The sequence below is a fragment of the Diplotaxodon limnothrissa genome, linkage group LG5 (assembly GCF_057381915.1).
Source record: "Diplotaxodon limnothrissa isolate DT_005_m linkage group LG5, D_limnothrissa_male_GT1.1, whole genome shotgun sequence".
In the NCBI taxonomy this organism is placed as follows: Eukaryota; Metazoa; Chordata; class Actinopteri; order Cichliformes; family Cichlidae; genus Diplotaxodon; species Diplotaxodon limnothrissa.
The window spans coordinates 29064302-29078874 of NC_140600.1; the positions used below are offsets into that span (position 1 = coordinate 29064302).

At 38.7% G+C, this 14573-nt stretch overlaps 1 protein-coding gene across 1 annotated transcript; it reads left to right on the forward strand.

The window, feature by feature from the left end:
- Positions 1–995: 995 nt before the first annotated feature.
- LOC146632562 (gamma-glutamyl hydrolase) lies at positions 996–14209 on the forward strand. The gene is made up of 9 exons (XM_085354484.1): positions 996–1110; positions 2329–2443; positions 8368–8418; positions 9312–9396; positions 9558–9696; positions 9864–9970; positions 11426–11516; positions 12004–12141; positions 14088–14209. The coding sequence occupies exons 1-9, from the start codon at positions 996–998 to the stop codon at positions 14207–14209; spliced, it is 963 nt and encodes a 320-aa protein (XP_085210610.1).
- Positions 14210–14573: the final 364 nt, after the last annotated feature.

Genomic DNA, 14573 nt, shown 5'->3' on the forward strand with positions numbered 1-14573 from the left:
TGTGATTGCAGCCATTCCCCAACTCTCTGTGAATAGTACTCATGGCCATTGATCAGTGGGCTTTGATCAATGAACTTTGATCAGTGGTTGTTAATCAATGGTCATGCGAATTTGCATATTAATGATCAAGGAACTGATCTCCCGGGCCATTGTTCCTTCAGTGGGCTGGTTTCAGTTATTATGCAAATGTACTGTTTATAAGATTGGGGAAACCTACAGTCAGCTGAGACTGAAGAAGTCGCTTGGATGAGTGACGAAACGTTTCTCCCACTGAAAACGCTGCATCCAGATGAACAGAATCAAACTTTGGGGATATTATTATTATTATCATTCTTATCATTATTATTATTATTATTATTATTATAACTCTTATTATTTCTCCCAAACGTTTTCCTCTGCCTTTTTTCTGGAATTGCATTGTGGGTCACACTTCCACATGCTTTCGGGCGACTTTGCATTTAATTATAATCATCTCTGTTATTCTGCAATCTATTTTGTCTTAGCTGACTCATACATGCTCAGTGTTTCTCTTTGTTAAAACCCAAACGCCCAGTATTTAGCTGTACCTGTGTAGAGGAGGAGTCTGGCGATGCCGTCTGATCGCGCTATCTCTGTCTTTTTAATGGGGACGCACCAGAAAGGAGGAGGCTACTCAGGATGACGTTGCTTTTTGCAGGCGAGTGCCACACGTGACTGACTTGATAGTCGGAACACCTCAGAATACAGACCGAGGAAAGTAGGAGGACTGCGAGAGAAGCCGGACGACCTCCTGGAGCACAGCATCAGCACCCGGAGGACGGCATCATTTCTGGGATTGCTTCATTGTAATTTTGCTCATTTTAATGAACGCTTTAACCTTTTTGTCAGCTGTTTGTTATTTTAACAGGCAAAACAGCAACAAACTTTTGTAATCTTTCATTTCCAGCCTGCAATCCAGCTGACATTGATTGCCCCCTCCAGCGGTTTTGTTTTAGGAATTGTGCGCGGTGTTTTGAATGCCTCGAACAGCTGCAGCAATCTTCGCGGTGCTGACCGCCTGCCTCTGGTGCTCACCCGCTCTGTGTGCTGTAGGAAGAACCCGCCAGCAGCTCAATTACCGACCAATTATCGGTAAGATTTGGTCACATGAACGGTTGTATTTAGTAAGTACTGGTCCCCGTAGAAGTCGTTTATACACGTGGATAGTTGAAGGGTCTTATGTAATTCTCGTCTGGAACGTTCGAGAAAAGGTGTGTTACACGGATTGGGGGGTGAGTGAGGAAGGGGATGTCTTCCCTGTGGATTGGTTTACGCGCTGTTATATTGAGATATTATGTTTTTGATCATAGACTTTTGGTTGTCTTCTCAAGATGTCTGCTTTGTGTTTATTGCCATGGTCCAATATTTGGGGAAAAAATCAGTGCAAGTCACATTTTCATTATATGTTGTTCATTCTTAAGTTTAATGGTGTTAATGCTATCAATAACGATAAGAAAATAGATTATATTTAACCTATTGCTTTTAACCCCACTTGGGACGTATTTTTGACCTGTCCTTTAATTGAGGCTATGCTATGTATTGGATCAACAAGTTTTAATGTTGCACTTTGCCGGAGAACCTAATTTTGCTGTAATGCACCCAACCTGTTTCATTGCTAAATCCAATTCAACTGAGATTTCAATTAGAGGAAGTAGCTGGATAGACACAAGATTTTAAGTCTAACAATAACTTCAGCTTTGGCTACATTTGAAAGAATAAAATCATATCACGATTCACAGATAAATTTGAGCGATGTTCAGATAAAGAAGATAACCAACAGCTGGCGTTCACAGGGGCATTTGAATATCTGTGCCCAAAAAGAAATGAATTTGAGGTCTCAACGAACTGTTGACTGCTGCTCCCACTGCTTTCACTTCCACCCCTTAGCTTCTCTCTTTTCTTCTTTTAATTTATAGTTTAATAGTATTGTTCTGCTTACTCATTAGATTATCTCACTTCATTAGTAACTGAATTGGTTGTTTTTGATAAAGGCCATATTAATCTAATTTTACAATACTCAAAGTGTGTTCTTTTAAAAAGGATAGCCCAGAATGAAAAATCATACTATGCAAAATTTGTTACTTTGTTCACTTTCAACTATGTACACAGAAAAGAATTTAGGAAAAGTGACTCCTTGGTGGGTTGTTTTATTTTAATTTTTTAGGCATTTTTAGTATGACAGTCCTGTCTAAATCTGTCCTTTTCAGTGAACTTTTCAACTTTAACCATGGTTAAACAACATTTTCACTTTAACTGTTTGAGTTCTTTCTCGTAATATCTGCTATATCATGTGTCTTATGTTCTTGCTAGGTGTGTTGGCACAGGAAAACCTTCCATGGGACCAGTTTGCTCGTGGGTCTTCTTACATAGCTGCCTCCTATGTCAAATACCTAGAGGCTGCTGGGGCCAGGGTTGTACCTATTCGGTAAGAAAGTTAGATGAGTTTAAGGAAATTATCCTTAATAATACTTGTGTGCACCAAGACCAACCTGTGGTCATCAGGTCCCTTCATGACCTCTATGTGTTTGCTGTGTATTTCTTATATGCATTTACTCTGTCTCTTTCAGCACCCCTTGAAGCACTCATACAATTCACATATGATTTGCATACAAAACGAAAATTCATTACTCGACCAGACAACTTATTGTTTTACACAGTAGTCATTTAATTGTATATGTTTTTTAATAAGTGTTTTTTTTCTGACTAATTGTCTGTACAAAACAAATGTTTCGGGTGATTAAGAAATTGGCTCTGACTCAATTCATTGCAATAATCTCAGTACTGTTTGAGCCACATGCCACTTAGTGCACATCATATGTTTAGTACCTCATCATACTTTTCTTTTTACTGATAACGATATTCCACCTTGTTTGGATTATAACACATCATGAATGTTCATGACTTAGCTGTTAATCAAAATTGAAATGGTGGTACCTTTGGAATGCGAACGACATTATGCCAAAAGACAAGATTCCTTTAAATGGGGTGGTAGAAGTAATTCAAAATATTAATTATTGTGTCTATGGTATTAGTGGCACGCGTGCTAGCAGGCTATATATATATATATATATATATATGAGGAGGGAGACGAGGAACCATCATGGAAGGACAGGCCCCTGCACGGTATGTACCACCGGCAGATAGAGGAGGTGGCTGATATCCAGAAATCCTACCAGTGGCTGGACAAAGCTGGACTGAAAGACAGCACAGAGGCACTAATCATGGCAGCACAAGAACAAGCTCTGAGCACAAGATCCATAGAGGCTGGGGTCTATCACACCAGGCAAGACCCCAGGTGCAGGCTGTGTAAAGATGCCCCAGAGACAATCCAGCACATAACAGCAGGGTGCAAGATGCTAGCAGGCAAGGCATACATGGAACGCCATAACCAAGTGGCCGGCATAGTGTACAGGAACATCTGTGCCGAGTATAACCTGGAAGTCCCGAGGTCAAAATGGGAGATGCCCCCAAGGGTGGTGGAGAATGACCGAGCTAAGATCCTGTGGGACTTCCAGATACAGACGGACAAAATGGTGGTGGCTAACCAACCGGACATAGTGGTGGTAGACAAACAGAAGAAGATGGCCGTAGTGATCGATGTAGCGGTTCCGAATGACAGCAATATCAGGAAGAAGGAACACGAGAAGCTGGAGAAATACCAAGGGCTCAGAGAAGAGCTCGAGAGGATGTGGAGGGTGAAGGTAACGGTGGTCCCCGTGGTAATCGGAGCACTAGGTGCGGTGACTCCCAAGCTAGGCGAGTGGCTCCAGCAGATCCCGGGAATAACATCGGAGATCTCTGTCCAGAAGAGCGCAGTCCTGGGAACAGCTAAGATACTGCGCAGGACCCTCAAGCTCCGAGGCCTCTGGTAGAGGACCCGAGCTTGAAGGATAAACCGCCCGCAGGGGCGTGCTGGGTGTTTTTTTTTTTTAATATATATTACACACATATATATATATATATATATATATATATATATATATATATATATATATATATATATATATATATCTTCTTTTTTTTTTTTTCTCCCTACTAAATATTGGCAGTTACGCTTTCATTTATTTCTCTTTGTAGCATTTAAGGTTTTAGGCACATTGTTATAATAAAACAATAGTATCAGTATGCTCCATCCTGACGTCATCTAATTGTAGCTGCTTTCAGTTGCTTGTTTGTGGCTCTCTCTGCCTTGAGTTTGTCTGCAGTAACTTAAAGGTATGCTCTGTTGGGCTGACAGGTGACTGACCAGGTCATTGAAGAGTATCCCAGTTTTTTTGCCTCATGATACATCTGGGTTGCTTTTGCAATATTTTGCAAAGAGAGAGAATATCTGTTTAAAGAATTGTAGTGCAGAACATGGCCAAACTTTTTTTTTTTTTTTTTTTTTTAATGTTTTCTCACCTGGCCTTTCCGTTCTTCGGTGTAACCAGTGGTTTGCACCATGTTTTAAACACTCTGTACTTACTTTTATGAAAGCATCTCTTGGTTGTAGACTACATACCAATCAGACATAATATTATGACCACTAACATAAGTAAATAAGATTGATTATCTCTTCATTATGGCACCTGCTAGGGCAGTGATTCCCGAAGTGGGGGGCATGGTATGGATAAAAAAAAATGAAAAAAGAATGCTTGGACACTGCTAGTGTAATGCACAGGTTTTTGACAGGGTTCCCACACAAACACAAAGCAGAAGATGAAGCACCGCCAAATATGCTTCCAAACCAACTTCCTTTCAAGCCAAAGACTAGAAAATATGATGAAGCATATCTTGCCTTTGGCTTCAGCTGCACAACGGTGGTGCCAAGGTAGGTATCCGTGTTTCACGGACAAACAGTATCCCACATTCATGATTCTTAGTTCACAAACACTTGTTGTAATGATTAACTACTCCTGAAATATTGGAGATGTTAGCTCTTTATACAGTAAAGTTACAGTGGGATACAAATAATGTCAGGCTGATCCTGCCACAAATTGTTCCCCGTGTATAAATCACGGACAAACAGTATCCCACAGTTGTTTGTTTTTAAACTCATTTTGCACAGACAGGCACGTTGAATATTGTTACACAGTTAAAAAAAGAAAAATAACTACATGTAAAATAATTACACCATAAAGATGGTTTTGTTTTCTGTTATTTAAGGCTGCGTCCACCCGTACATGGGTATTTTTGAAAAAGAGAGATTTTCCATTTTCGTTAAAAAAATTAAATAAAAACCCGTCCACACGTGCAGTTTCAAAAAATTGCGTGTGTATATGTAAGCCTGTAAAAACTACAGATAGTAACAGCAACAGTATTTTTGTCTTTATCTGCCATTGTAGAAATGCATCTCACATAAATAATAATGTGGCGCACAGCATGTCGTCAAAAAAGGCGCACACATTTGACGTTGCGTGACTAAGTCTCCGTTTTCCTCGTCCACAGATAAATGCAAAAAGTGACTTTTTGAAAACTCCACCCTGGCAGGAGTTTTTAAGAATCTCAGTTTTCAGTGATCCAAAATACCGCTTACGTGTCAACGAAAGGCCCAAAAGCATATTAAACAAGCTGGCCGAGGCAGTGTGATGCTTTGGGTGATATTCTGCTGGGAAATCTTGGGTCCATGTGGATGCTACTTGGGAACATACCAACTACCTAAGCATTGTTAACATTGCATTGTTTAAGTTATTTACTGTACAGCCCTTTGGTCCTGTGCTAAGTATTTTAAAGTGCTTTATAAATAAATTTGGATTGTTACAGATAGGGTTGCCAACTCCCTGAAAAATAAATAAGGGACACCTCGTGGCCAGGGCCGGGCGACCCAGTTGTCTTCACCCTTCCCAGTGTGGTGAATTTTCTAGCTCTTTTTTTGTGTGTGAAATTATTTTTTTAACCATTTGACTTGAAGTTGATTTAAGTAGATGCATATTCTATTCTTTGTGATATGAACACATGTGAAACAAATGATCATTTAGCCATTTATTTTTAGCTCAAAATGACAACATTAACACAGTAAAACAGGTCTCTTTCTTAAACAGAAGCCTGTCATGCTTAACTTTTGAGAATATAAGTAAATCTTTCTTTAAAAGAACTCTGTCCTGCTTAACTTAAAATAATAGAAAGCAATAGAACGAAAAATATTCTTGTAACAGTGCACATTTAGTGCATTTAGTACAATCGGCTTCAGTTGAAATATTATTTCAGCTTTTCTAATGCTAATCAGCTGCTCCTGTTTGTAAACCCGCTTGTTCCCATGATTACGCATCATAACTCATCATCATTATTCATCTATGTATTACTTTTATGTATTAGTCATCAATTTGTTGTAATCATCTATCCTTGCAGTTGTTTATTACACAAAATAAATTATATTATCACACTTCTGGCCACATAGCGCTGATATTCACTGCACATGCCCATATTAACGTTTTCCAGCCAGGTGTTTTCCTTTTCCCATTCTTCCCTTTCTCTGAGGGGAACAAACATTGCTGCTCTAACACTGGGCTCACACTGTGCGGTTTTAGGCCTATTTTGAGCCGATTTTTGAGTGATCGGACCGATTTTGGCCTTCATCGTGCATCGTGTAGTATACGTGGGGTAACGAGAAGTGATTAACACCTCACGACCAGCTCCCGATCATCAATCGCTCGTGAGGGTCTCACCACAGGCGCTCACACTGCTCGCGCGCAAACACGTAAACGTCGGTGAAAAAGACGGAGCAGCACTGCTGTGCAGCGTGTGATCTGGACACAAGCGATGGAGGCACAACTTGTAGAACTTTGGAAAGCTCATCCGAGCCTTTTCGATGTGGCATCACAAAATTATCACGACCACAACAACCGTGAAAATAGTTGGATCTACACTGCTGCTCAATCACAGCTGCCTGATCAATGTTTTTCATTAGCAATTTAGCAAAGTTGATGGTGGTGGTGTGTGTGTCTGTGTGAGTGAAAGACAGAGAGAGCGAGCGACAGATTTTCTGTTATAACCTTCATTTTATGGAGGCACAGTGTGAGTACTCAGGTCGCATCAGAGCATCGGGCCGTATAGTGTGAGAGTACATCGTGACATACGAACTTCTAACCCCTGCGAGTCAATCGTGCAGTTTGAGCAGGAGCTGAATAACGTGACTGAAAAAATCGCACAGTGTCTGCCCAGCTTTAGGTGTACTGTCATCCGAGACTTGCACCGCAGAGTCGGCGTTTGTTTCCCTGTTGGCCATGCTTCTTGTTGTGGTCATCTGTTGTCTTCCGGTATTTTCTCCGCAAGCGACCTTTCCTCGACCAATGAGATGAGCGGTAATCTGAATTGTCATACTCGAATTGTCATAAGTGTGCTGTCAGCTCATTGGTCACAAAGCAGGAGAGGGGCTGGGAATTATGTTTTCAAACAAAGTGTTAATTCCATAAACATTTATAGACTACTTTTGATTCTCACTGTATTACGGGACAAAGTGCGTCCCTTATTAGCTCAATACGGGACGTGTACTTTTGTTTCGAAATACGGGACGATTCCGTATTTTAAGGGACGGTTGGCAACCCTAGTTACAGACCATGTAGACCCTTTGATGGAAACTGTATTCCCTGATAGCTATTAACTTTTTCACCAAGATAATGCGCACTGTCACGAAACAAAAATGGTTCAGGAATGGTTTGAGGAGCACAACAATGACTTTGAGATACTGACCGGGTCTTCAAATTCCCCACATCTAAATTCAATAAAGCAGCTGTGGGACAAACTAGACAAACAAATCCAATCCAGGGAGCCCCAGCCTCCAACTTACAGGACTTAACAGGACTTGTTACTAACATCTTGGTGCCAGATATAGCACACCTTCAGGAGTTGAGTCCATGCTTCGTTGAGTCTAGGCTCTTTTGACAGCAAAAGGGGGGGGCAACACAATTACACAGTTGGTCTTAATGTTATGCCTGATCAGGATATATAAATATAGCTATAATTCCTAGGCATTTAAGCCAAAAAGTCTGTGTTGTGTTTTTATCTTGAGTATTTAATTTAAAATCTATCATCATGGTATGTACAGGCAAAATTCTAGAAAACAAAATATGTAATTCTTCAAATGTTTATGGAGTGAATTGGGATTGGAGATTCTTCTCTAACGTTTCTTTATTTTTCAGGTTTGCTTTTTGTGTGTGTGTGTGTGTGTGTGTGTGTGTGTGTGTGTGTGGTTTGTTTTTTTTGTTTTTTTTTTTTAAATCTATAATTTTAAACCTGACAAAATGACTTGTCTCATAAGAGTAGTGTTCCTCAAATGTGATTAATAACTAATTTGATTTTCCTTCATAGGCAAGGATTTTACTTCTTACATTTGCTTGTTTTCTTTTTTTTTCTTTTTTCTTTTTTTAACAGAATCAATCGCACAGAAGAAGAGTACGCCAAGATATTTAACTCAATAAACGGGTAAGTTGACCGTTGTCTTTCATACTGAACGCATTTTGTTGTAGTTCGAATAAGGTGTAATCGTAGGTCTTAAACAGATATTGTCTTTATTTACACTTAATTTGTACTGCAAGCTTTCTTTATGTTATATTGCAGCAACATAGGTTATTGGATTGGCTCATAAGCTTCAGAGGGTGGTCAAGGCTTAGGTTGTAGATTGGTTGATTACCTTGTAACCAAGGTTCTCTGAGTGGAGAGAATATCTTTCTGACTCCAGGCCGCTTAGAAAGATATTACACTCAAGGTTAACCAAAGACGCTACAGGCACATAGTGCTTTAATCGCTACAATGTCAATTCATGTTATTAGACCACCACATGTGCTGTGCCTTAACAAGTACACACACATCAGCTGCGCTGTGGGGATCTTTCCCTTGTTACACACATCATATGTAGGTTAGAGAGTCTAAGCATGATAGAGAACAGGTTGTTGGCAAACCTGACAGTCACTGAACCTCAAGTTAGTTTTCATGATAATGACTCGTTTTCTATTGGCATGTGATTTGGTGAATGAAAAGTATATTCTAATGAAATAGACAGAAATATGAAGCTTAGCTGTATGTTCAAAAGGCATGATTTAACTGCACACCATTTAAGTGTTAAAAATTTTTTCTCACTGCTGCACATCAGTTGCATCCATCCAGTTTCGTTAGAAGTTATTCAGACCTTTGTTCTAGTATCTATAATGTCTGGCTTTAACATTTCTATATGCTTACTGGTTGTAATTTTAACACATGAGATATTAAGAGTTACACTTGAAGGCATTGTACTTATTGCTTTTACACAAATTTGAAAAGGTAGACACAATTCCATTGAAGCACCTCCTAGCTTATTTGTCTAAATTGTGGCTCCTCAGGTTGTTGTTGCCAGGTGGAGATGTAGATCTTCAGACGTCACAGTTCAGTCGAGCTGCCAAGATCTTTTACAACTTGGCTCTGAAGGTATGGGTTTTGATTTGTTTAACTGTCTATCAGGACTGACGACCCTGAGATTTTTTTATATATCTAAATCTTTAGAGCTATCTAAAGATTTAGGCTTAAAAATAATGGCCATTGCCTTCATGTATTGGTACCTTGTCTTTATTCACTCCTTGGTCCTGCAGGGCAATGATGCTGGAGACTACTTCCCTATTTGGGGAACCTGCCAGGGCTTCCAGCAGCTCACTGTCCTGACTGCCAACAAAAACCTCCTCACGCTTACTGATACTAAGGCTGTGGCTCTACCTCTGACACTCACATCAGGTTTTTCTGTTACTTTCTGTTATTCCATTTGGTTATTTTGTCAGGTTAGATACAAGTTGGCTTACATTCTTTCAGAGTCATTCAAATTAGCATATTTTTATATATTTATTCCATGAAAATATACTCCTTGTCATTCTCTGTGACACAAATCTGTATCCATCCGCTAGTGGCCCCATCTAGCCGATTATTCCGGAATTTTCCCAAAGATTTGCTGCGGTCTTTGGCTAGTGAAAACATCACTGCAAACTTCCACAGTTGGAGTCTGTCCATGCAGGTAATTTCTGCTTCTTCTTTTTTTTCTTTTCTTCCTGTCATAGGTGAAGTTTTTGTTTTATTTATTTTTTCTGAAACTTTTAAAATGTTTATTATATACCAATCTGTTAATGGAAGTAGAACAGGTTGCAAGGGATCTGTTTTTTTTCCTTGTTTTTTTTTGTTTTTGTTTTTTTTGTTTTTTTGGGGGGGTTTTCTTTTAAAATACAGTCTCATAAGTACCATCGTACTTAAACCAAGAAACACCTGAAACACCTTTGAAAACTGTCCTGAAAACTGTCCAAAATTACCCAGGGAAATTGGATATTACTACAAATTTCTGGTGAAGTACTTATGGGTGGAAAGTAAACATAAGCATAAACTATGTTTAGTTTTCTACTTTAGCATACTAACATGACAGTGCACCTCAGCAACAAAGGAGCTGAAATGTAAGCTTTTCTTCCATGAATGTGTGCCGTTAAGAAAATTATCATCTTCCACATTGTACATATAATTTATATAAATGGAGATTGAACATGTGCTCTAATTGCGCTTCTTTTGACCAAATAAATTATTGGCTTGTATCTCAAATTTTGGTGTTGTTAGAAATAAATTGCAAACACGCACATGAAAGGTCTGCAGAAGGTCCAGAATGAGGCTCCACATTTGTCTTTCAACAAGTCTAAAAGTGGACAGATATTGTTGCTCCTGTCAGCCACCACACGGACAAGTTCTTGTTTACAGATGATTTATTCAGCGTTCAGTGACAGGATCACTCAGCGTCGTCATCATCGTGAGAACTAACCAAACAAAAGCAATTCAGCAACATCACCGTTTCTTAAACATAAAAGATAATACTACTTAGATTTTAACACACATTAAGTGAAATTAAATAACTTAACTGTATTATTGTAAACATGTTGCATGATGGTTATCACAGTAAACCCAAACAAAATAAAGGTGTAGAAACAAATGCCTGTATATGGCAGTTTCATCGAAACTCAAATTAACAAAGTCACCCTAAACACACCTCATTGCCTGCTGTAGCCAAACGGGAGAAAGTAAATGGTTACTGTATACAGTAAAATATTCAAACAGTAGATTGTGAATGATAAAATATTAAAAAAAACATTATTTTATTATGAAATGCATCTATTAATATATAATTGGTGTTTTTGAACCACTTAGGGTGGCTGTACCTCAGGTGGTAGAGCAGGTCACCTACTAACCTCCACGTCTGCTCCAGTTTGCATGCCACATATCCTTGGGCAAGATACTAACTCCAAGTTGCTCTCTGATGCATTCACTTAAGTATGAATGCATGTGAATGTTAGATGGAAAGCACTTGCGTAGAAAGGATATTTAAAAAAAAATGGTTGTGTGAATGAGGCAAGTTGTATACAGCGCTTTGAGTGCTCAGAGTAGAAAAGCACTATATAAGAACCAATCCATTTATCATTTACCATTCCATTTACAGAATTACAGTCGAAATGCCAAACTCAGGAGGTTTTACAAGATCCTGTCCACTAACAGTGATGGAAAGAAAGAATTCATCTCTACTATGGAAGGTAACATGTATTAACTACCCTGTAGTTTCCATGCCATTCATTACATAATGGATTCTATTCTGCTGTCTTAAACACACAAAAAAAATTATCTGAATTTGAGGTCAGCATGAAATTTGGCATAACTATCCACCAGATGGCAGCACCACTGTACAACTCGAAACCTTGGATCAGTCCAACAGGAAAACTCTCTGATGACAGTCACTCATATTTTTCTTGTTTTAAATATAATTGATCACTCCATGATTCAGTGGTTTCCAAAGTGGGGGGGGGGGCGCAGAGCTGTGGGGTGGGCAGATATTCTTGTAAAACAGGGGGGCCTAGCTAGCAAAAAAAGCTGGGGAACCACTGCCGTAACTTGTTTTTAGGGAAACAACATTGGAATTAAATTTGCTGTGACATATTTTGTGTTGATGAACCTATTTTTTAAAAGTTTGTGCTGATGACAATGATTTGAAATAACAATATTAATAATGTCTCTTGTTTTCAGCCAACCATTACCCATTTTATGCTGTGCAATGGCATCCAGAGAAAAGTCCTTTTGAGTGGGTAGATAAGCCAGGAATGATTCATTCTGTTTCCGCTGTAAGGGCCAGCTTCTACACTGCCAGCTTCTTTGTTTCTGAAGGTAACACAAAGTCTGTCCAATCCAAGTCCAGCCTGTAGATATTAGGACAATCACGTATTTTGTTTTTAATAATTTGGCCTCTACACATCACTATAGTAGACTTGAAAATGAAATAATCAGGATTTGATTCAATTCAATTTTATTTAAAGTATACAGCACAAAATCACAACTAGAGTTTCCCCAAGGAACTTGCTGTAATATTGTAAGGTAAAGACAATAATGGAGAGAAACCTAACAATCAGACAACCCCCCCTATGAGCAAGCACTTTGGCAACAGCGGGAAGGAAAAACTCCCCTTTTAACAGGAAGAAACCACTGGCAGAACTAGGCTCAGTCATCTGCCACACCGTTGGGGGTGAGTGGAGGGAGACAAGACAAAAAAACATGCTTTGGAAGAAAGCCAGAGAATAATAATAATAACTAATAATTAAATGCAGAGTGGTGTATAAACACATGGTGAATGAAAAAGGGGTGAGAGAAGGAGAAATGCTCTGTGCATCAAGCCTAGGTCTTATTGCAGCACAACTAAGGGTAGCTTCAGGGTCACCTCATCCAGCGCTAACTATAAGCGTTGTCAAAAAAGAAAGTTTTAACCCTAATCTTAAAAGTAGAGAGGGTGTCTATCTCCCAAATTCAAGCTGGGAGCTGGTTGAGACAGAAGAGGGGCCTGAAAGCTGAAGGCTGTACCTCCCATTCTGCTTTTAAATATCCTAGGAACCATAAGTAAGCCTGCAGACTGAGAGGGAAGTGCTTTACTGGGGGGATATTGTACTATAAGGTCTTTAAGATAAGATGGGGCATGATTATACAAGACCTTGTATGTGAGAAGAAGGATTTTAACAGGGAGCCAGTGAAGAGAAGCCAATCTAAGAGAAATATGTTCTCTTGCCAATCCCTGTCAGTACTCTCGCTGCAGCATTTTGATTAACTGAAGGCTTTTCAGGGAGTTTTCATGACATCCTGATAATAAAGAATTACAGTAGTCCAGCTTGAAAGTAGCAAATGCATGAACAAGTTTTTCTCTGCGATAGGATGTTTCTAATTTTAGAGATATTGCGCAAATGGAAGAAAGCAGTCCCACATATTTCTTAATGTTTGCATTGAAGGATGTATCCTGTTTAAAAATGACTCCAAAATTCCTCACAGTGTTACTGGAGGCCAAGGTAATCCCACGATAACACTGAAGCACAGACATTTGGCTTTAATTTGAGAGGATCCCCAAACATGTTTACGATTTACAGCCACTTTTATGCACTGCTGCAAAAATTAAAGAAACTTTGAAAACATGTCAGATCTCAATAGGGGAAAAATGTTTAATAGCTATACTGATATGGCGTGTGTTAGGAATTAAAGGATGTTACATTGTTTGATGGAAATTAAAATTATCAACTTATAAACGGGTGAATTCTCACACAGAAAAAAGTGAAAAATGATGCGGCATGCTAGTCCTAAATTTCATTGCAGCAAATCAAAAATGGTAGTCGGTAGTTTGATGCAATACTGATTTTAAAAAGTGTCCTTTGTTTTGTTTTTTTGAGCAGTATATTTTGTTTTATACCTCTCAAAATTAAAACTTTAATCATTTGATTTTCTAGATCCCATCACTGAAATTGCATTTGATCATATTGTGTGTTTAAAAATATATTTTTTTAATATAAAAAAAAAAAGTACATTCAACAAACACTGTTATTGCCTAGAAACAGTAGTTCTGATGCAGAGCAAAACACTGACATTTTTAACTTGGTGATTAAATTTGAGATGTTTGTTGTGGTAAGACATTTTGGAATTTGTGAATTAATGCAGCAAATGGTTCATTTATGTTTAAGTCATTGCTGATGCATAACAGTCATTCAGCACTTTTTATAAAGAGAGTAGCCTTTTTGCTGTATTATTAAACTACTCCACTACTTTGTGTTGTCTTTTCTTTCCTCCTTTTTCTCCTCCAGCCATGAAAAACCACCATCATTACCCCAGTCCTGATGAGGAGGACAAAGCTCTCATTTACAACTTTCCTCCTGTTTACAGAGGCTTTGATGCTGTTTTTGTGCAGAATTATTACTTTGATTGATGATCAGTGCTGAAGATGAACCATACCTGGTCACAGCCTAGTCCAAGTTAGTCAAATCTTGGTTAATTTTCTGCTTTAAACTTGATAGAGTTTCAACATACAGTGGCCTAAGAAATCAAGTCACAGATAAAATGCAGAAATTAAACTGTGATTGAAATGTAGTGATAGATGATAGCTGAAAATATGTCAGAATGCAAATAAAGTCCCAAGTAATTAATTTGGGAGAAAAAATAAAAAGGAAATGCTCAACAAGTGTATTTTTTTTTCTCCTGCAGTATTTTCAAGACATGTTGTTAGCACTGGTTTTAATCCAAATAAACCTTGCAATTTTGGGGGGGAGGGGTGAGTTACTAGTCTGATCATT